The sequence below is a fragment of the Cebidichthys violaceus genome, unplaced genomic scaffold, assembly GCF_023349555.1.
Source record: "Cebidichthys violaceus isolate CVI_PGR_0920_01 unplaced genomic scaffold, fCebVio1.0.p SCAF_64, whole genome shotgun sequence".
In the NCBI taxonomy this organism is placed as follows: Eukaryota; Metazoa; Chordata; class Actinopteri; order Perciformes; family Stichaeidae; genus Cebidichthys; species Cebidichthys violaceus.
Genome location: NW_027176861.1, coordinates 225,405 through 247,500, shown reverse-complemented (window position 1 = coordinate 247,500; position 22,096 = coordinate 225,405). Strand labels below are relative to the sequence as shown.

Sequence of the window (22,096 nt, the reverse complement as noted above, 5' to 3'; positions counted from 1 at the left end):
TGATTCTTTGTTTCTATTCAAGTTCTTCTCTTTGCATATTTTTACATATATAAATATTATAAATATATATATATTTATATATAATCTATATTATATATGTGTAATATATATTATATATATATTATATATAGATATAGATTATATATATATATATATATAATATTTATATATATAATATAATATTAACGTGAGTAATAATAAAAGTGATATTAGCAGTGGGAGTCAGAAGGACCAGGGTTCAGGTAAACCTGCAAGGAGAGAAAACACAAAGACTTAAAGTAAAGTCAGTAATGAACATTAATCGGTAATAGAATTAATAATGTTAATGATAAATGTTATAATATATTGGTACTGTTATAATATATTGGTACTCTGTTATAATATATTGGTACTCTGTTATAATATATTGGTACTGTTATAATATATTGGTACTCTGTTATAATATATTGGTACTGTTACAATATATTGGTACTGTTATAATATATTGGTACTCTGTTATAATATATTGGTACTCTGTTATAATATATTGGTACTGTTATAACATATTGGTACTGTTATAATATATTGGTACTGTTATAATATATTGGTACTCTGTTATAATATATTGGTACTGTTATAATATATTGGTACTCTGTTATAATATATTGGTACTGTTATAACATATTGGTACTCTGTTATAATATATTGGTACTCTGTTATAATATATTGGTACTCTGTTATAACATATTGGTACTGTTATAACATATTGGTACTCTGTTATAATATATTGGTACTCTGTTATAACATATTGGTACTCTGTTATAATATATTGGTACTCTGTTATAATATATTGGTACTCTGTTACAATATATTGGTACTCTGTTATAATATATTGGTACTGTTATAATATATTGGTACTCTGTTATAATATATTGGTACTGTTATAATATATTGGTACTGTTATAATATATTGGTACTGTTATAACATATTGGTACTCTGTTATAATATATTGGTACTCTGTTATAATATATTGGTACTCTGTTATAACATATTGGTACTCTGTTACAATATATTGGTACTCTGTTATAATATATTGGTACTGTTATAATATATTGGTACTCTGTTATAATATATTGGTACTGTTATAATATATTGGTACTCTGTTATAATATATTGGTACTGTTATAATATATTGGTACTGTTATAATATATTGGTACTCTGTTATAATATATTGGTACTGTTATAACATATTGGTACTCTGTTATAACATATTGGTACTCTGTTATAACATATTGGTACTGTTATAACATATTGGTACTCTGTTATAATATATTGGTACTCTGTTATAATATATTGGTACTCTGTTACAATATATTATTATTTTAACGGTCTCCGGTAGTAACTGACTAAACTTTTACTTTGAAAGTCTATATTTCGTAAAGGGTAGTTGTTTGCCCAAAGCGCAGTCTGTCAGGTTGTTACTACAGTGTGCTCCAATCAGAGCAGAGAGAGAACCTGCGAGACTATGCTCAGGTCAGGTTTAACACACGGTTCAACCTACGTGCCTCTGATGCCACCGCGCAGAGCCTCGTTTACATCCAGCGCGGGAAGCGGCGGCAGGAAGACGCTCCTCGGACAGACAGACAGTGAGACAGACAGACAGACATGAAGGTGTATTTCTGCGGGAGTATCCGCGGTGGCAGAGATGACGTACACATTTACCGGAGGATCGTTCAGAAGCTGCAGAGCTACGGGAGCGTGCTGACCGAGCACGTGAGCAGCACCGAGATCAGCGAGAGAGGTGACACACAAGCACACAGACACACACACACACAGTCTCACACAGACACACACACAGTCTCACACACACAGACACACACATACAGTCCAATGACTAACTGAGCTGATCTATTACTATAGATCAGTTGAATGATTGAGGTTCAGTCTGGACTGATGCTCGTGAGACGATCACTACTTGTATTAAACATGAAGAAGAAGAAGTCGTGTGTGATGTCACTGAAGTGCTGTGCTGTGATTGGACAGGAGAGGACACCGCATCAGGAGGAGATCGAACCATTCATGACCGAGACGTAGACTGGCTCCAACAGAGTGATGGTGATCAATCAATACATAAATAGAGTGATCAATAGATACATAGAGTGATCAATACATCAATCAGGAGCAGGTAGAACAGGAGCAGGTAGAACAGGGGCAGATAGAACAGGAGCAGGTAGAACAGGAGCAGGTGGAGCAGGAGCAGGTAGAACAGGAGCAGGTAGATCAGGGGCATGTAGAACAGAAGCAGGTAGATCACCAGCAGGTAGAACAGGAGCAGGTGGAGCAGGTAGAACAGGAGCAGGTAGATCAGGAGCAGGTAGAACAGGAGCAGGTAGAACAGGTAGATTAGGAGCAGGTAGATCAGGAGCAGGTAGAACAGGAGCAGGTAGAACAGGAGCAGGTAGATCAGGGGCAGGTAGATCAGGAGCAGGTGGAGCAGGTATAACAGGAGCAGGTAGATTAGGAGCAGGTAGATCAGGAGCAGGTAGATCAGGAGCAGGTAGAACGGGTAGATTAGGAGCAGGTAGATCATCAGGAGCAGGTAGAACAAGAGCAGGTAGAACAGTTAAATTAGGAGCAGGTAGATCAAGAGCAGGTAGAACAAGAGCAGGTAGAACAGGTAAATTAGGAGCAGGTAGATCAGGAGCAGGTAGAACAGGTAGATTAGGAGCAGGTAGATCAGGAGCAGGTAGAACAGACTTGAGAAGACTAGAGAACATTATCGAGGATTTCAATCACAAATTTAGGCACACAAATTTAGGCACAGAAATATCAAACTCACTGTCTGTTTAATGATGGTATTTTAAATATGCTTAACTTAAACAAATACAGAACTATCAATCTACTGCCCTCCACCTGTCCACAGGTGCCCCACAAGGGTCTGTCCTGGGCCCACTGCTGTTGTCTTTATAAAGAGAACAGCAGTGGGCTGTTTGAACATTTAGGAGACATTACAACTAATGTCTCCTAAACAAACTGTGGTAGTGTAGAGCCGGATGTTTCTGTATCTGGGGAGAGGCTACAGGTTGTACCTGAATACAAGTATCTCAGAGTACTTCTTGATTCCAAATGATCCTTTAAATCTCAGGTGCTAAAGGTCTGTAACCTGGTCAAATATAATCTATCCCTGTGTGTCTGTTGTCACCTGTCTGTCTGTTGTCACCTTTGTCTGTTGTCACCTGTCTCTCTTGTGTCACTTGTGTGTCTGTTGTCACCTGTCTGTCTGTCTGTTGTCACGTGTGTGTCTGTCACCTGTCTCTCTTGTGTCACTTGTGTGTCTGTTGTCACCTGTCTGTCTGTCTGTCTGTTGTCACGTGTGTGTCTGTTGTCACCTGTCTGTTGTCACTTGTGTGTCTGTTGTCACCTGTCTGTCTGTTGTCACTTGTCTCTCTGGTGTCACCTGTCTGCCTGTTGTCACCTGTCTGCCTGTTGTCACCTGTCTCTCTGGTGTCACCTGTCTGTCTGTTGTCACTTGTGTGTCACCTGTCTCTCTGCTGTCACCTGTCTCTCTGGTGTCACCCGTCTGTCTGTTGTCACTTGTGTGTCACCTGTCTGTCTGTTGTCACCCGTCTGTCTGTTGTCACCTGTCTCTCTGGTGTCACCTGTCTGTCTGTTGTCACCTGTCTCTCTGGTGTCACCTGTGTGTCTGTTGTCACCTGTCTCTCTGGTGTCACCTGTGTGTCTGTTGTCACCTGTCTTTCTGTTGTCACCTGTGTGTCTGTTGTCACCTGTGTGTCTGTTGTCACCTGTCTTTCTGTTGTCACTTGTGTGTCTGTTGTCACTTGTGTCTGGTGTCACCTGTCTGTCTGTTGTCACCTGTCTCTCTGGTGTCACCTGTCTGTCTGTTGTCACCTGTGTGTCTGTTGTCACCTGTCTCTCTGGTGTCACCTGTGTCTGTTGTCACCTGTCTCTCTGGTGTCACCTGTCTGTCTGTTGTCACCTGTCTGTCTGTTGTCACCTGTCTCTCTGGTGTCACCTGTGTGTCTGTTGTCACCTGTCTTTCTGTTGTCACCTGTGTGTCTGTTGTCACCTGTCTTTCTGTTGTCACTTGTGTGTCTGTTGTCACTTGTGTCTGTTGTCACCTGTGTGTCTGTTGTCACCTGTCTCTCTGGTGTCACCTGTGTGTCTGTTGTCACCTGTCTCTCTGGTGTCACCTGTCTGTTGTTACCTGTCTGTCTGTTGTCACCTGTCTCTCTGGTGTCACCTGTGTGTCTGTTGTCACCTGTCTGTCTGTTGTCACCTGTCTCTCTGTTGTCACCTGTGTGTCTGTTGTCTTGTTAGAATTAATATTTTCTGTTTTTAGGTTTACTTTGTAATTTCTGTCTCTTGTAGTATTTACAGCCATATATTTGTATGTATTTATATATGTATTATATATAAACATCAGTAGGTCATGATGACCTCTGACCTTTGTTTCAGTGGTTGTTGCCGAGGTAACGACCCCGTCTCTGGGCATCGGTTACGAACTCGGCAGAGCCGTCGCCATGGAGACGAAGAAAATCCTCTGTTTATTCAGACCGTCGTCAGGACGACGTGAGGACACTTCATGTTTCCTGTTTCCTTATTCATGTTTCCTTTCTTCCTTCTTCCTCCCTCCTTCTCTTCCTTCTTTTCTTTCTTCCTCCCCTCTTTCCTTCCTCCCTCCTTCGTTATTCCTCCTCCCTTTTTTCTTCCTTCCTTCAGAGACTTCGGCTGCATCCCATTTCCCTCTCTGAGTGTTTTTCATAACGTCTCAGGTCCTCATGATGGAGGACACAAGGACGTGTGATGAAAAACAACAACACGTGATGTTTTGATCACTTCCTGTCTCAGGTCTGTCGGCGATGATTCGCGGCGCCGATGACGGCGATCAGTTCGTGGTTAAAGATTACAGAGAAGAGGAAGTGGAGAACGTTCTGGAAGAGTTCTTCATCCAGCTGAAGAGAACCTGAAGAACCAAATAAAGGCTCTTAATCTGAAAACTACTTTCTGTTTGAATCATTTTAACAGTGAATTTACTGTGAAAGGTTCTGATTCACGTGGTTCTACAGAGACCTGTGAGGTTCTGGTTCACGTGGTTCTACAGAGACCTGTGTGTGGTCTGTTCACAAGATCGCTGTGGTTCCAAAAGAACCTGAAGGAACCAGCAGGGTTCTTTATGACCAGTTGATTGACAGACAGACACACACACACACACTGTTAGCCAGCTAATGTTAACATGTTAGCATTAGCATTGGTGCCGGTTGGCTAACAGTTCAGTCAGGTGCGTCACTTCCTGGAGAGGACGAAGCTAGCAGAAGCTACTGTTAGCTTTGAAAATTGTGTTTGTGATGCGGCGTTCAGGTTCCGTAGGAAAGGATCGTTGTGTTTGGGTTCATAACCTCACACATATGATTCAAGCTAACATGTAGCCACCTCATGCTAGTCCATATTTAAACTGTTAACATGTGGTTTTGAAAAGACATGAAGAAACGTGATGGTAAAGTTACATCATCTTAACCCTCCGTCCTCCTGATGCATGCTGGGACACAGAGTTCATTTAAACGGACCTCAGATCAGCAGAGAAACGGTTTTAAAACTCCTGAGTGCTTTTATTTCTGCAGTTATTTAATTTCCTGTCTTTTATTCTGAAAATAACTTTCAGAAAGTTTGTGTACAAATGATGCTATTATTGATCTGTTATTGAGGGTTAATAAGAACAATATTAAATAAGACAATAACGTGTTTGAGGAAAAAGAACAGGTGTTTGACTGAGACGAATGTCTCCAATTATATTCATGAAGAGTCATTAAAGTTTCACAAGTCCAGATGTAAAGTCTATTTATACCTAGAGTGCATCACTCTCTCACACTCAATCATTTCAGACTTCCTGTTCTGTCCTTGTGTCTCTGACAACTCGTATGAAATATTAAACACTTAGATTCTTTCTCTCACACACACAAAAATATTAGTGTGTTAATAACGTTAATATTTAATGACAGCCGCTTGTTCTGCTAATAATTACAGCTGAGGATAGAAGAAGAAAAGGAGGATGATGATGCAGGGTATGCTTTAGGGCGGGGCTACACAGTGATTAATAGGTTGCTGCCTGTAGCAGTCCGTCCCCAGCGCCACCCATTCATGGTCACTTCTGGCTCCAAAAACCAAGATGGCAGCGACCTAAATGCCAAGCTGGAGGCTTCAAAACGTCAACAAACCGGTGGACGACTTCTTCTGATTTACTCTTTAAATGACTTTAAAAACATCCAACAGCAGCTAACAGCCCTGAGCCTTGAGCCATCCAAAGAATAAAGCTAAAGAGAGTTATACCAGAACATCTTTAGGCTAGCTTAGCACAGAGACTGTTAGCCTAGCGCCAGCCAAAGAATAAAGCTAAAGAGAGTTATACCAGAACATCGTTAGGCTAGCTTAGCACAGAGGCTGTTAGCCCTGTTAGCTTAGCTCACCAGTACCTCAATCATAGATCATTAAATGATGAAAGAAACAAGAGAGCTGGTGGAAATGTAAAATATCATCAAATATTCTTTTATTTTAATGCATTCATTATTTTTTTCTGTTCTGCTGCAAATGTGTCAATAAAGTTTCATCATTGTTTGTGTCCCATCATGCACTCTGACAGCACCTTTATCCCATAATGCACCAGTAGTGATGGTCAAGAAGCTTCAGTCTGTGATTGGTGATTAAATGGATCAATACTTTGATCAAGTTTAAGACTAATTAATCAATTAACTGATGATGAAACCAGTTCAGAACAATACTGATCACAGACTGAAGCTTTGAGTTCAAACTCACATTCTAACAGTGATGATCAATATGTGATCAATACTTCCTGTGAAAACACGAAACACTGTTCAGTGTTTGAAAAGACTCTGAAAAGGTGCAATCAGTCAATCAATCAATGAGTCACAATCACAGAGCTGTGAACATTCAACCATTTAACCACAGAAGAACGATGGAGTTAAAGTATGGAAGCTCAGAAGCACCAGAAACATGAGGGACTGATTATTATTAATAATGTTGGTATTATTATTATAATTATTATTATTAATAATGTTGGTATTATAATTATTACACGACAGTAAAAACACCTGAAATGTTTTAAATCACATCATCTGGAAGTTTTCCTGTAAAAACCAAACAATACATATATGTTTATATATGTATGTATAACTTTGAATAACTAGTTTGGTTTTTGGATCAATAAGGTTTTTAAACATCTGACTGATTTCAATCAATAACATTTAGATATTTGACACGTAAACAGGAAGTGAGGTTTTATTTTAAACATTATAAAACATATCAAATGTCAAATATCTGATCAGATTCATTCTGTTTTATTTTGTAACTGCTGTATATTCTTCAAAGTAAAAGCCCCCGTTTCTGGCACTAAGAGGCTTCCGTAGGACCAAACCACAGCAAAACAACAGAAACATAATGAAACTGTTAACAATGGATTTATACTCATATAATAAACAACTAAAAGGTGATAACAACAAAAACAACTAAGCCCCGCCCCCTGCAGGTACGTGACTAAATAATAACAAATCACTGACCAACAGACGAGAAAATAAAAGTCTGACCTTCAGCGCGGCGCCGTACTCGCAACCTTCCAGATAGACAGAGACAAAGAGAGAGACAAATAGAGAGAGAGAGACAAAGAGAGAGAGAGACAGAGACAGAGAGAGAGACAAAGAGAGAGACAAAAAGAGAGAGAGAGACAAAGACAGAGAGAGAGACAGAGACAAAGAGAGAGAGACAGAGACAGACAGGCACTGAGAGAGAGAGGGTGTGTGTGTGTCGCATCTGTTCTCTTCAAAATAAAAGCTTCCTGTCAGGAAACAAGGCGAAGACGTCCGTAAAGTTTTTAGTACATTTTAGTTTCTTTCTTCTTCTTCTCTGACTGACACACACACACACACACACACACACACACACACACACACACACACACACACACACACACACACACACACACACACACACACACACACACACACACACACACACACACACACACGGCAGCATTGGGTAGAGCATGGCTTTATCCTGGATGTGTGAGACAGGTCCGTTGCCATTGGAACAGGCTTCAGTCCAGCAGCGTGCCTTGCTCCTGGGCTCGGGTCAGGCTGTCTTTGCGGTGCAGGTGGTGAACCCCCATCCTCTTCGGGTTCTTCTGGGGACGCTTCGGGGGGGCGGCGGCGAGGGCGGGGTCAGGATCCAGGAGGCGGGGTGAAGAGATGACGGGCAGGTCACGAGGGAGGACGTCTCTCTCCTCGGCGGAGCTCTCCTCCTCCTCTTCCTCCTCCTCCTCCTCTTCCTCCTCTTCCTCCTCTAACTCCTTCCTGCGGGCGTTGCCGTGGCTGGTCGCCATGGTGACCGCCGCGTCGTCCTCCAGGTCCACCAGCAGCCCCCCCCCCTCCTCCGCGCGACCCCTGCGGCCGGCCCTCAGCTCGGTGTCGGTGTCGGTGTCGAGGCTGGAGCCTCGGCTCGGCGTCCAGCTCCTCGCCGACGAGCCCTCCTCCCCGTCGGAGTAGGCCGCCCGGTGGCGGTCTGAAGAGGCTCCGCCCCCGGCTGGTGGCCTCCTCCTCTGTAGCTCCTGAGCCGTCTGACTGCTGAACGCCGTGCGGTGGAGCGCAGAGCCGTCGCGCGCCGGCGCCGTCTTCTCCACAAACATCCGCTGCCAGTTGGCGAGCAGGTCCTCCTCCGAGCTGCCGGAGCTCGCCAGCATGCTGAGGGCCTGAGGGGGAGGGGCTTAGGTTAGTTCAGGAAATGTACTTATGACTTCTGGTGACTAGTAGTTCTTTTGATTGATCTTTGGATAAAAGCACCTGCTAAATGACTGTAATGTAATGTAATGTTCACCTGTGACAACGATCAAGCTCCTCCCACATATATATACATATATACACGTGTGTGTGTGTGTGTGTGTGTGTGTGTGTGTATACCTGTGGCGGGCTGCTGAACGGGCTGGATTGGCCCGACAGCGGCTCACTGGCGGCGTCCCGCTGGGACGGCGGCGTGCGGTGGTGCCCCCCACCACCGGAGGAGGGGGCGGGGCTTGCGGGAGCCATGCGCTCGTCGTCGGTCTGGACCAGGCTTAAGGAGATGGCCTGCCTCGTGGCGTAGGTGCAGTTCGGCAACGGCGAGTTTTTGGGTATCTTCACCTTGTCGTCGGACGAGAACTCGATGACCTTGCGACCCGGGTATAGCGGGTGGGGGGGCGGTGGCACCGGATACGGGTTCAGCTTGTCGAAGGACGGAGCCCCGCCCCCCTCCTCGCCCCCCGACTGCCCGTCCAGACTGCTCTGACTGCGACAGGAACCGTTCTGCTGCGCCGCCTCCCGACCGCCGCTCGGGGGGCCCGTCATGTCCACGTGCACGAACACGTCCTCGGAGACGGGCCGGCTACAGCTGCTGGACTGAGCCGAGTTCAGGACCAGCGGCTCGGGTTTCTCCAGGACTCGTGCGATAACCGAGGTCGGCACCACGTCGGCGGGAGTCAAACTGAGGGTGTCGGGGTCCTGAGCGCCGGGGGCGGGGCCTCGCTCAGGAAGACTCGTCTTCATGTGTTTGTTCAGCATGTCCTGAAGCTCAGAAGGGAGCTGGAACACAGAGACCACATCAGACCACATCAAACGTCCTCACCGAACTCCCCCCACACCCACCCACACCCCCCCCCACACACACACACACCCCCACACACACACCCACCCACCCACACCCCCACACCCACACACACACACACACACACACACACACACACACACAGTTGCTCACATCAGCAAACTTGTGGTTCCTGAAATGTGACTTGTTACATTTGAGCAGCTGGACGGCCAGATTACAGTCCTGTCTGTAGCGCTCCTGAGGAAGAGGAAGAAGAAGAGGAAGATGAGGGTCCGTCAGCCAATCACAGCGCAGAGTGAGGGTATCAGAGTACTTGTATTCATTCTACAGCAGTACTAGTATCAGAGTACTTGTATTCATTCTACAGCAGTACTAGTATCAGAGTACTTGGACTCATACTACAGCAGTACTAGTATCAGAGTACTTTTATTCATACTACAGCAGTACTAGAATCAGAGTACTTGTATTCATACTACAGCAGTACTAGTATCAGAGTACTTGGACTTATACTACAGCAGTACTAGTATCAGAGTACTTGTATTCATACTACAGCAGTACTAGTATCAGAGTACTTGTAGTCATACTACAGCAGTACTAGTATCAGAGTACTTGGACTCATACTACAGCAGTACTAGTATCAGAGTACTTGTATTCATACTACAGCAGTACTAGTATCAGAGTACTTGTATTCATACTACAGCAGTACTAGTATCAGAGTATTTGGACTCATACTACAGCAGTACTAGTATCAGAGTACTTGTATTCATACTACAGCAGTACTAGTATCAGAGTACTTTTATTCATACTACAGCAGTACTAGTATCAGAGTACTTGTATTCATACTACAGCAGTACTAGTATCAGAGTATTTGGACTCATACTACAGCAGTACTAGTATCAGAGTACTTGGACTCATACTACAGCAGTACTAGTATCAGAGTACTTGTATTCATACTACAGCAGTACTAGTATCAGAGTACTTGGACTCATACTACAGCAGTACTAGTATCAGAGTACTTGTATTCATACTACAGCAGTACTAGTATCAGAGTACTTGGACTCATACTACAGCAGTACTAGTATCAGTGTACTTGGACTCATACTACAGCAGTACTAGTATCAGAGTACTTGGACTCATACTACAGCAGTACTAGTATCAGAGTACTTGGACTCATACTACAGCAGTACTAGTATCAGAGTACTTGGACTCATACTACAGCAGTACTAGTATCAGAGTACTAGTATCAGAGTACTTGGACTCATACTACAGCAGTACTAGTATCAGAGTACTAGTATCAGAGTACTTGGACTCATACTACAGCAGTACTAGTATCAGAGTACTTGGACTCATACTACAGCAGTACTAGTATCAGAGTACTAGTATCAGAGTACTTGGACTCATACTACAGCAGTACTAGTATCAGAGTACTTGGACTCATACTACAGCAGTACTAGTATCAGAGTACTAGTATCAGAGTACTTGTATTCATACTACAGCAGTACTAGTATCAGAGTACTAGTATCAGAGTACTTGTATTCATACTACAGCAGTACTTGTATCAGAATACAATTATCAGAGTACTTGTATCAGAGTACTAGTATCAGAGTACTTGGACTCATACTACAGCAGTACTAGTATCAGAGTACTTGGACTCATACTACAGCAGTACTAGTATCAGAGTACTAGTATCAGAGTACTTGTATCAGAGTACTTGTATCAGAGTACTAGTATCAGAGTACTAGTATCAAAGTACTTGTATCAAAGTACTTGTATCAGAGTACTAGTATCAGAGTACTTGTATCAGAGTACTTGTATCAGAGTACTAGTATCAGAGTACTTGTATCAAAGTACTTGTATCAAAGTACTTGTATCAGAGTACTAGTATCAGAGTACTTGTATCAGAGTACTAGTATCAGAGTACTTGTATCAGAGTACTTGTATCAAAGTACTTGTATCAAAGTACTTGTATCAGAGTACTAGTATCAGAGTACTTGTATCAGAGTACTAGTATCAGAGTACTAGTATCAGAGTACTTGTACTCACGTTGAGCTCCTCCAGACGGTCGATGGTGTTCTTGGCGTCCAGCAGCTTATTGGTGAGCTCCACGATCTCCTGGTCCATCGTCTTTTTGTCCCTTTCCACCTTCCGTAGCTGTGGGAGGAGCATAGACATGACATCATCAATTGTCATCACAGTGAGGCAGCCAATCAGGAGCCTGAGGTGACAGGAGGCGGGCCTACATTCAGATAAACTAGGAACTTCAAAATCATTATTATTGTTATTATTATTATTATAATTATTATATTATTTTTAATTATATTTATTATATTTAATTACAAATATATATTACAAATCAGTATTTTAATATTCATCCTTTCTAAATTAATAATACAATAAAAATAAATACATAAATAATTATACAATATAAATTAATTAATAATACAGTAATATAAATGAATTAACAATTAATACAATAATATAAACAAATTAATAATAATACAATAATATAAATTAATTAATAATACAATAATATTAATAACACAATAATATAAATGAATTAACAATTATACAATAATATAAATTAATTCATAATTATACAATAATAATAATTAATTAATAATAATACAATAATATAAATAATGTTAAATAAATCAGTTGAATCAGATTAATGTTTGGTAGCTTCAGACAGAAACACCACAGAAGAAGAGTGAGGAAGAGGAGGAGGAAGAACATGAATAAACCCAACTGCATGAACCCAAGTCTGACTGACAGCAGCCTGATGAAGAGGAGGATGAAGAGGATGAAGAGGATGAAGATGAGTCGGTCCATCACAGAGCAGCGTGAGGGAAGAGGAGACAAAGAGGAGACAGAAGATGAAGGACATCACAACGAGACACATTTCAGTAAATCAGACAACCTGATTGGACAGAGAGACGCCATGTTAGAGTGACATCATCGGAGGACGGACAGAAAAGAGGAGAGGAGACACAGAGGAGACAGAAGAGACACAGAGAGAGAGACAGAAGAGACACAGAGGAGAAACAGAGAGAGAGACAGAAGAGACACAGAGAAAGAGACAGAAGAGACACAGAGGAGACACAGAGAGAGAGGGACAGAAGAGACAGAGGAGACACAGAGAGAGAGACAGAAGAGACACAGAGGAGACACAGAGAGTGAGACAGAAGAGACACAGAGGAGACACAGAGAGTGAGACAGAAGAGACAGAGAGGAGACACAGAGGAGACAGAGAGAGACAGAAGAGACATAGAGAGCGTATTTTAATTTAGTCATTGACACACGCACACGCACACACACACACACACACACACACACACACGGTTACCAGAGCGTGAAGCTTCTCTTCTAGATCCTGATTGGCTCTCTGAGATGCTGTGTAGCTGTTCTGGAGTCTGTAAAGAGTCACAAACGAGTCACAGAAGAGTCACAAAAGAGTTATAGTCGAGTCACAGACGAGTCACAGAAGAGTCATAGTCGAGTCACTGAAGAGTTATCGTCGAGTCACTGAAGAGTTATAGTCGAGTCTGATCGACTATAACTGATCCGGATCATCAGAGTCCTCACCTGCGGAACTTGTCCCTCATCTTGTCCAGGTCGTCTCTGGTCCGGCTTAGCTCCGCCTCCATGTAGTGACGGCTGCTGTCAAACTCCGCCTCCATGGCCTCCATCTTGTGGGTGGAGAGAGAGAGGCGTCGCTGTAGATCCTCATTCTGCTGCTGGAGGATTCTGGGTAATGGGAAAAGGAGTCAGATGTCAGTGAGGTCATAATAGGAAGACGGTCTCTGAGTTTAACATTAAGTACATTTAAACAAGCTACTGGGCTGTTGTGAGGTACTTGTACTTTAAATTAATGTAGTACTTTATACTGTACTACATCTCAGAGGTACATATTATACTTTATACTGTACTACATCTCAGAGGTACATATTGTACTTTATACTGTACTACATCTCAGAGGTACATATTGTACTTTATACTGTACTACATCTCATTACAATTAAAAGTACAATGAACACCTCAGTTGGGAAAATCATGGATGAAAGAAGAGATGAGTCAGTGCTGTTTTTAAATGATTATTAATAACTAATAATCATAATGATAACCATCATGTGAGCTGATGAAGCAGCGCTAATGTTGATAATAATAATAATAATAATAATATTACTAATGAAACATTAGATTGATATGAATCTCACCTGATCCGGTCAGAGTCTGATAACACCTCCTGGAACACAACAAACGGAGGTCAGTCTCAGGTATTAATGTACAAATAAATACACAGCCATTCAAAAGTTTGGGGTCACTTAGAAATGACCTTGTTTTTGAAAGAAAAGCACATGTTTTGTCCATTAAAATAACATCAAATTGATGATAAATATTGTGTAGACATTGTTAATGTTGTAAATGACTACTGCAGCTGTAAACAGCTGATTTTTAATTAAATATCTACATAGGCGTACAGAGGCCCATTCTCAGCAACCATTAGTCCTGTCTTCCAATGGCAGTCTCAACGTCAACAGTGAAAAGGCGACTCCGGGATGCTGGCCTTCTAGGCAGAGTTGCAAAGAAAAAGCCATATAAAATGGCCAATGAAAAGAAGAGATTAAGATGGGCAAAAGAACACAGACACTGGACAGAGGAAGACTGGAAAAAAGTGTTATGGACCGACGAATCTAAATTTGAGGTGTTCGGATCACAAAGAAGAACATTCGTGAGGCGCAGATAAATGAAAAGATGCTGGAGGAGTGCTTGACGCCATCTGTCAAGCATGGTGGAGGCAATGTGATGGTCTGGTGGTGGTAAAGTGGGAGATTTGTACAGGGTACAAGGGATCTTGAAGAAGGAAGGCTATCACTCCATTTCGCAACGCCATGCCATACCCTGTGGACAGCACTAGGTTGGGTCCAATGTCCCCCTCCAACAGGATAATGACCCAAAGCACAGCTCCAAACTATGTAAGAACTATTGATCAAAGAAGCAGTCAGCTGGTATTCTGTCTATCATGGAGCAGCACAGTCAGCGGAGCTCAGCCCTATTGAGTCGTTGTGGGAGCAGCTTGACCGTACGGGACGCAAGAAGCACCCATGAAGCCAATCCGACGTGTGGAAGGTGCTTCATGAAGCGTGGGGAGACATCTCTTCACATTACCTTAACAAACTGACAGCTAGAATGCCACAGGTCTGCAAGGCTGGAATTGCTGCAAATGGAGGATTCTTTGATGAAAGCAAAGTTTGAAAGTATTATTTCTAACTTTGTCAATGACATTTCTTTTCATGGATGTTTTCAGGGAAAACAACGAAATTTCTAAGTGACCCCAAACTTTTGAACGGCAGTGTATATTTATTTATTTTTCATCATAATCAAACACAGAAATTATTTTCTTGATGTTTGGCTGTTTAGAAACGTTAGAACATGAAACTATCTGTAACCCGACACACTGCACAGGTGAGCCAATAAACGGTGACCTCATCATCATCATCCTTTTTTCACCTGCTGGAGGCGGAGCCTGAGGATGTTCAGCACGGTTATAGGAGAACTACAGGTCAGATTGTAATGAAACTTGGTGGAAGGGTGAAGCATTAACCGAGGAAGAAGCCACTGAAGTCTGAAGCGGATCGGAACCACGGAGAGAAAACACTTCAATCATCCACAGAGTGTTTAACTCAGAACCCTTCTAGTTACTGAATCTATAGATTTAGTTACAGTTCATAATATATAAAATATGAATCATTCCAAAAAACATTCAGAGCTCTTGAATGGAAGCAACATCTACTATTCATCATTGTTATTGGAAATATCAATAACCAGTTTCACTATATTGAGAGTCAAAAGTGAGATTTTTTAACATCTCACAGAGCAAACAAATAATTATGAATTCATTATGAATTCTTATAATTTTTTATCTCTTGGGTCTTCAGTGACAGTTTTTAATTAAATGTATTTTTATCATGCGTTTCTTTTGCACTTTGACTTGTGGCTGAATACAAACTTGCCTTTTAATAAAAACACATAAGTGATGATGATGATGATAATTCTAATAACAATAATGTACTCTTATTTGTGTGTTGAATATATTGTATATATATCGTATTGTGTTTATTGTTACGTGCTGAGCAATAAACAGTTTCTGATTCTGAATAATAATAATAAGTATAAATAAATAGTTAGCTGTAGCCGTACAAAAACAAATATATATTTTGATTGTGACTATTGATTGATTTGAACCCCACTGAGGGAAGAAACAGCCTGACTGGAATTTTTTTTAAATTTTGTTGTTGTTATTGTTACACTATATTTATCCCGTTAAGTGGGAAATTTTTCTCTGCATTTGACCCATCCCTGTACCAGGGAGCAGTGGGCTGCCCATGACAGGCGCCCGGGGTTTTAAAACTTTCTCCTAAATTTCCAGGACTTTTCCTAGACTGCTGCTCTCATTCAACTGATCAGACGATTGATCACATGACCGACATGTGACCCATCAGTGATGTCAGGTCATTAAACGTCAATGAGACGACAGATGTTTCCCGTTTCTTCATCGATCTCTGTCGACGTATGGAAACACGTCCTCTCCCAGAATGCACTGGACTTTTACACAATGGAACCTCTCAGCTGATCAATCGCCTCCAGAGCCGTAAAATCAATGACTAAGCTGCTAAAAGGCCAATCAGATCGCTGCTTTCTGCAGCTGCAGGTTTCTGCTGTGATGATTTGTTATAAACAATTTATCAGTTTCCTGAAGTTCATTATTGGCGATCAATATCAGAGCATGTGTAGGTATATTATATCTAGAACTGTTTATATTATATAACTAAATATATTGATGTGTTGTAGGTATATATCTAAAACTGTTTATATTATATAACTAAACATACTGATGTGTTGTAGGTATATTATATCTAGACCTGTTTATATTATATAACTAAACATACTAATGTGTTGTAGGTATATTATATCTAGAACTGTTTATATTATATAACTAAACATATTGATGTGTTGTAGGTATATTATATCTAGAACTGTTTATATTATATAACTAAACATATTGATGTGTTGTAGGTATATTATATCTAGACCTGTTTATATTATATAACTAAATATATTGATGTGTTGTGGGTATATTATATCTAGACCTGTTTATATTATATAACTAAATATATTGATGTGTTGTAGGTATATTATATCTAGACCTGTTTATATTATATAACTAAATATATTGATATGTTGTAGGTATATTATATCTATACCTGTTTATATTATATAACTAAACATATTGATGTGTTGTAGGTATATTATATCTAGACCTGTTTATAGTATATAACTAAATATATTGATATGTTGTAGATATAACATATTTAGAACTTCTTCTTTAAGCTTAGCATCATCGCTATCTGGAGACACCCAAAGAGGAGGACACAGTCTGAACCTGAACCAGTGGGGACCTGGACCTGATCAAGACCACAGAACAAGTAACTTCATATCTTAATGCAGAACTTTAAAACCTTTCATAATAAAACATAAAACATTTTGAGGACAAGAGGAGATGATGAAGGTCCCCCCCCCCCCCCCCCCATCTGACCTACCTTGATGTGGGACAGAAGAGACTGATTAGAAGCAGGAGGTCTGTGTTTGTGCCTTAGTGGCTCCTCTGTCTCCTGAACATCCACCTTTACTCCTCTATTTACCCTCCACACCTCCTCTTTAGGCCCCGCCCTCTCTGTGAAGCCACCCTGCCGCCGTGGGGTCTTCTGCCCCACCCTCTCTTCCTGCAGGGGCTGGTACCAGCTCCCGGGCCGCTGCATGGCTGCCACCCAGTCGTCCCAGCGCCGAGTCCGGTCGGCAGACGTAACCTCCTCCGCCCGCTGCTTCCTGTGGGCGGGGGCGCCGTGGCACCGGGGAGGGGTGGGGCTTCCTCGCTCACTGGAGGACGTCCTGCCGAGCAGCGTCATGTGGGCAGGGCTTAGGACGCGACAGGTGATTTCGTCCAGGAAGTTGGAGAAGCGAACCTTCTCCTCCAGAACCTGCATCTTCCAGTTGCAGTCCGTCTTGCAGGGAGAAGGCGGGTCCGAGGACCGCCGCGAGGACGGCGCCCGCTGGTCCGACCGGTCCAGAGAGCGGGTGGGCAGGTGGAGGAGGGCACCGCCACGCTCTCTGATGTCATCCAGCTGCTCCTCTGACTTAGACTTCCTGATGATGTCATAGGCGTGCTCCACGCCCAGCGAGGCCGGCTGCTTCAGGATCCCCTTCGGAGGTGTGGCGGTCTGCGTGCGGTGGTGGCGCTCTCCTCTGGTGCCGCAGGCGGAGGAGGAAGAGGAGGGTTTCCTGGCTGCGGTGGGCTTTCGATGATTTGGAAAATCCTCGCTGTCACAGCCGACGAAGGGACTCGCGGTGACTCCCACCGCCGTGGTTCTGGTCCGGTTGTGCCGGTGGCCGCTGAAAAGTGGCGGTGGCAGTGGCAGGACACAGAGCTCCACGCTGGACAGACTCGAGATGTCCAGCTCGCTGTCCGAGAGCGGCGAGGTTGCGAGGCCGCGCTGTGGCCACTGAGAGGTGGCGGTTGGGAGGCGGGGGAGGGGTGGAGTTGTGTTTAACGGGTGTCGGTTTACCTGATTGATGTCGGGCTGCTGCGCAGGTGGAGGTGGAGCGACGGACGGGGCGTGACGCGTCTCGCGGTGCTGAGGAGGAGCCTTACGGTACGGCTTCCTGGCCGGGGCCGCACTTGTCATCCTGGGACTTCTTCTTCTTCTCTGCTGTCGGTCTGTCGGTGCTGCCAGCAGAAGAAGAAGAGTTAGATAAACACGATGACGCCCGCCAACCGCCGCCGACCTCCGAGCACAACGCTTCAACCAGGACTGGACTCTGTCACTACTGTCACTCTCTCTCTCTCTCTGTGTGTGTGCAGATCAATGCTCGGTCGCCCCTCATCAACATCAAACATGCCTCCCTCTCACACACACCTGCTCATCTCTCTTTGTAGCTTTAAGAGGACGAGCCCGGAGGCACTGACCTGCACTGTGAGGACATGTGTCCCCGTAGAGAAGTCCTCACTAACATATCCATCCTCACAAGTATATCATAGGTCCTTAGGGGTGTGTGTGTGTACTCCTGAACTATCACCATTACTGTGAGGACATTTTGGACAAAGGTCCAAACACAAGATTCTGTGTGTGTGCGTTTGATAATTGTGACTTTGTGAGGACCAGGTGTCAAACCTTCACTGTGAGGTCCTTGTCTTAAAAATTTCCCTTTGTAGGATCCAAAACTAAAAACATAGATGAATGGTGGTCCTCACAAGTCTGTCAATACATGTAGTGTGTGTGTGTGTGTGTGTGTGTGTGTGTGTGTGTGTGTGTGTGCGTGCGTGTGCGTGTGCGTGTGCGTGCCTCAGGCGACACATTGATCTCAAACAGTTTCCAGAACAGGAAGTGCAGCTCCATTGATCTGAATGAGGGCATCGTTAGCATGTCAGCATTAGCATGTTTATGTGAATAACACAAAGCTATCACAAGCTAACATGCTAACAACAGCAACACTTTACCCCTTAAGATGAATAAAATAATACACAAATAGTAAAGTATTGTTCTACTAGTTTCTGCTGGTCTGATGTGTTCAGTGTTTTACTGGTTTCTAATGGTCTGATGTGTTCAGTGTTTTACTGGTTTCTAATGGTCTGATGTGTTCAGTGTTCTACTGGTTTCTACTGGTCTGTTGTGTTCAGTGTCACATGATCATGTTCTGCCTGAGGGGACCAATGAGGAGCCATCGATCACTGTGTGTCACACACAGACCCTGTCCATCCTCAGAGTAAAAAACAACAGATAATTTGATGAAGTTTTAATGCATCATTTCTGTCTCTGAAAACTACAATACCCATGAACCTCGGCTGCTGTTGCTATGGAGAAGGAGTCAGAATCTGACAGTGAACTGATTTAAACAGCTGGATGTTTTATCATCTACAAAGTCGAGCACGAACATTTTAAATCTCTGCGATTGGCTGTTTGTATTCTGAAATGCACCCTGGGAGTTGTAGTATACTTCTCTTCTTTTTGTAGCTTTGGGTTTAACACAGTTATTCATCTTTTGTTTGATGGAAAAATTATTTTTAGTTTTCAGAATCATTAAATCTCATGTTCAGACATGGGCCAAATCCCAATGTCCTCCCTAAACCCTAAGCTTGAACCCTCAAGGACTCAATTGACGTCACCTGGTGAGTGGTTGAGTGTGAGAGACTGTGAAGGCTCGAAATGGTGTAAATATGAACGGGACAGCACTCTGCTGCAACATATCACGTTACCAAGAAAACGACAAAAAATAAGATGTATAACTGTGTGTATTTATTTCAGACGTTATACTCCTGATTTGAACGTCTTCAGGCTCTCTCCTCACTAGATGAGGTCATTTCATATCATCTGTTTACTCGTTTATGTCAAAACATCTTCGATGACAAAATCAAATCTGATGAATAAATAAATACATATCTGATTTCAAGTTCATTTTTTGTTCCATCTTTAACCCTTAATGTTCCTGAGTAAATATAATAAGACAGGCTGAACACACTGAGTCGTCCTCTTTGTTTACCTTTTTTTTAACGTCTCCATGCGTCCACTGGTTACCCTGTGTTTAATGTCACGTTGCTATGACTTGTGGGTAATTCCCTTAGGCTAACTCAGCATACCATGCTGACATACCATGCAGCATACCATGCTGACTTACAGAAAGGGTTCATAAAGGGGCTCAACATGTCTGCCAGAGAACCCTCAAACTCTCGATTTGACAGTGGGACAGAACTAAACCCTCACGGACTTCGTGGGAGCGCGCCTCAAAGTCCGTGAGTCCGTGAGTCCGTAAGGGGGGGACATTGGGATTTGGCCTTAAACTAACGACATGTTGGTCCGTCTCTCAATACGGTCTGACTTCCTGTTTGTGGCCCATTAGTCCTACCTGAGACGTAATTCTAATATTATATATATATATATATATATATATATATATATATATATATAAATATATATATATATATTTGTAATATATATATATTATATATTTATATATTCAAAGTTGTGTGAGCTCATTGTTGGTCTCAGGTGAGGAAGAAAAGGTGAAGCAGCAGAACGTCTTCACCTCTTGAATTTAACATTCAATGTGCTGCGAGCGTTTCTACCCAGCATGCTCTGCTCTGCTCTGCTCTGCTCTCTCACACACACACACACACACACACACACACACACACACACACACACACACACACACACACACACACACACACACACACACACCACTGAATAATAGTGTATTTGTGAGGACTCTCTAATTCTGATCACATCCTTGAATGCTGCAGCTCTCGTCACCTCTTCTTTCTTTTCTTCTCACATTTTCTCTTTCCACATTCCCTTCTTTGTGTCCTTGTTCTTCTGTTTTCTATTATTTATTCTCTTCTTTCTGTCCTCATTCACTTATTTCATCATGTTCGTCTACTTTCTTTTCTTCTTCCACTGGTTCTCCACCTCTTTCCTCTTCTACCTGGACTTATTTCCTGTCCTTTCTTTCTCATGCTGTCCTTTTTTTCTTCAAATAAAACTTGTGTTTTATATTTAAAGTAAAAACAGGTACTGTAGGATGTAAAGTAATTAAAGTGTTAGTACCTGAAAGGTGAGCTGTTCCACAGCGGACTACATCCCACAGAAACACCTGAAACAACAAACATCAGCTGTTCATGTTCACATTGTTAAAACAGAAGAACTTAATATGCAGACAGTTATAAATGTGATTATAAACACCACATAATATTTTAACATTACATTTAACTCTAGCTTGTAAAATTAGTATTTTAACAGAACATTTCACATTAACGTATTCATATTAGTATTTTAAAAATAACTAATAGCAAGTCAACATTTTAACAAACATTCAATTTAGTATTTTAACATAACATTTAACAGTAGCAGGTTAACATTTGTAATTTAACATAACATATGAACAATAATATTTGAACATAACATTTTTACAATACCATGTAACATTAGTGTTTTAACATAACATTTTAACAATAGCATGTAAACAGTGTTTTAACATAACATTTTACCACTAACATGTAACATTAGTGTTTTAACATAACATTTTAACAATAACATGTAAACAGTATTTTAACATAAGATTTTAACAATAGCATGTTTAACATTAGTGTTTTAAAATAACATTTAAACAATAGCATATTAACATTAGTATTTTAACATAACATTTTAACAATAGCATGTTAACATTAGTGTTTTAACATAACATTTTAACAATAGCATTTTAACATTAGTGTTTTAACATAACATTTTAACAATAGCATGTTAACATTAGTATTTTAACATAACATTTTAACACAAACATGTTAACATTAGTGTTTTAACACGTTACCACTAGCATGTTAACATTAATATTTTAACACAAACATG

General features: G+C 41.9%; 3 protein-coding genes across 4 annotated transcripts in view; 2 read left to right on the top strand and 1 right to left on the bottom strand.

Moving 5' to 3' along the window:
• yipf3 (Yip1 domain family, member 3) overlaps positions 1 to 3 on the top strand; it is a 4,064-nt gene extending 4,061 nt beyond the window's left edge. The window contains exon 9 of the mRNA XM_068734412.1: positions 1 to 3. This exon is cut by the window's left edge and continues 236 nt beyond it. The gene's annotated coding sequence lies outside the window, so the exon portion shown is untranslated.
• A 1,563-nt stretch (positions 4 to 1,566) lies between these two features.
• dnph1 (2'-deoxynucleoside 5'-phosphate N-hydrolase 1) lies at positions 1,567 to 4,999 on the top strand. Its single transcript, XM_068734441.1, has 4 exons — positions 1,567 to 1,782; positions 2,025 to 2,096; positions 4,458 to 4,571; positions 4,851 to 4,999. Exons 1-4 carry the CDS (start codon positions 1,647 to 1,649, stop codon positions 4,967 to 4,969), a joined length of 441 nt encoding a protein of 146 aa, XP_068590542.1. The 5' UTR covers positions 1,567 to 1,646; the 3' UTR covers positions 4,970 to 4,999.
• Positions 5,000 to 6,521: 1,522 nt separating this feature from the next.
• Positions 6,522 to 21,455, bottom strand: tjap1 (tight junction associated protein 1 (peripheral)). Of its 2 annotated transcripts, XM_068734430.1 has the most exons (9): positions 21,299 to 21,455; positions 18,263 to 18,423; positions 13,856 to 13,884; positions 13,224 to 13,385; positions 12,985 to 13,051; positions 11,685 to 11,792; positions 9,795 to 9,878; positions 8,963 to 9,619; positions 6,522 to 8,754 (listed from the first exon to the last, which is right to left on the bottom strand). In XM_068734430.1, the coding sequence occupies exons 2-9, from the start codon at positions 18,380 to 18,382 to the stop codon at positions 8,104 to 8,106; spliced, it is 1,878 nt and encodes a 625-aa protein (XP_068590531.1). In that variant the 5' UTR covers positions 18,383 to 18,423; positions 21,299 to 21,455; the 3' UTR covers positions 6,522 to 8,103. The 2 variants fall into 2 exon arrangements, with proteins under 2 accessions (XP_068590531.1, XP_068590530.1); XM_068734429.1 differs by lacking the exons at positions 18,263 to 18,423; positions 21,299 to 21,455 and adding an exon at positions 17,240 to 18,254.
• Between the last annotated feature and the right edge of the window lie 641 nt (positions 21,456 to 22,096).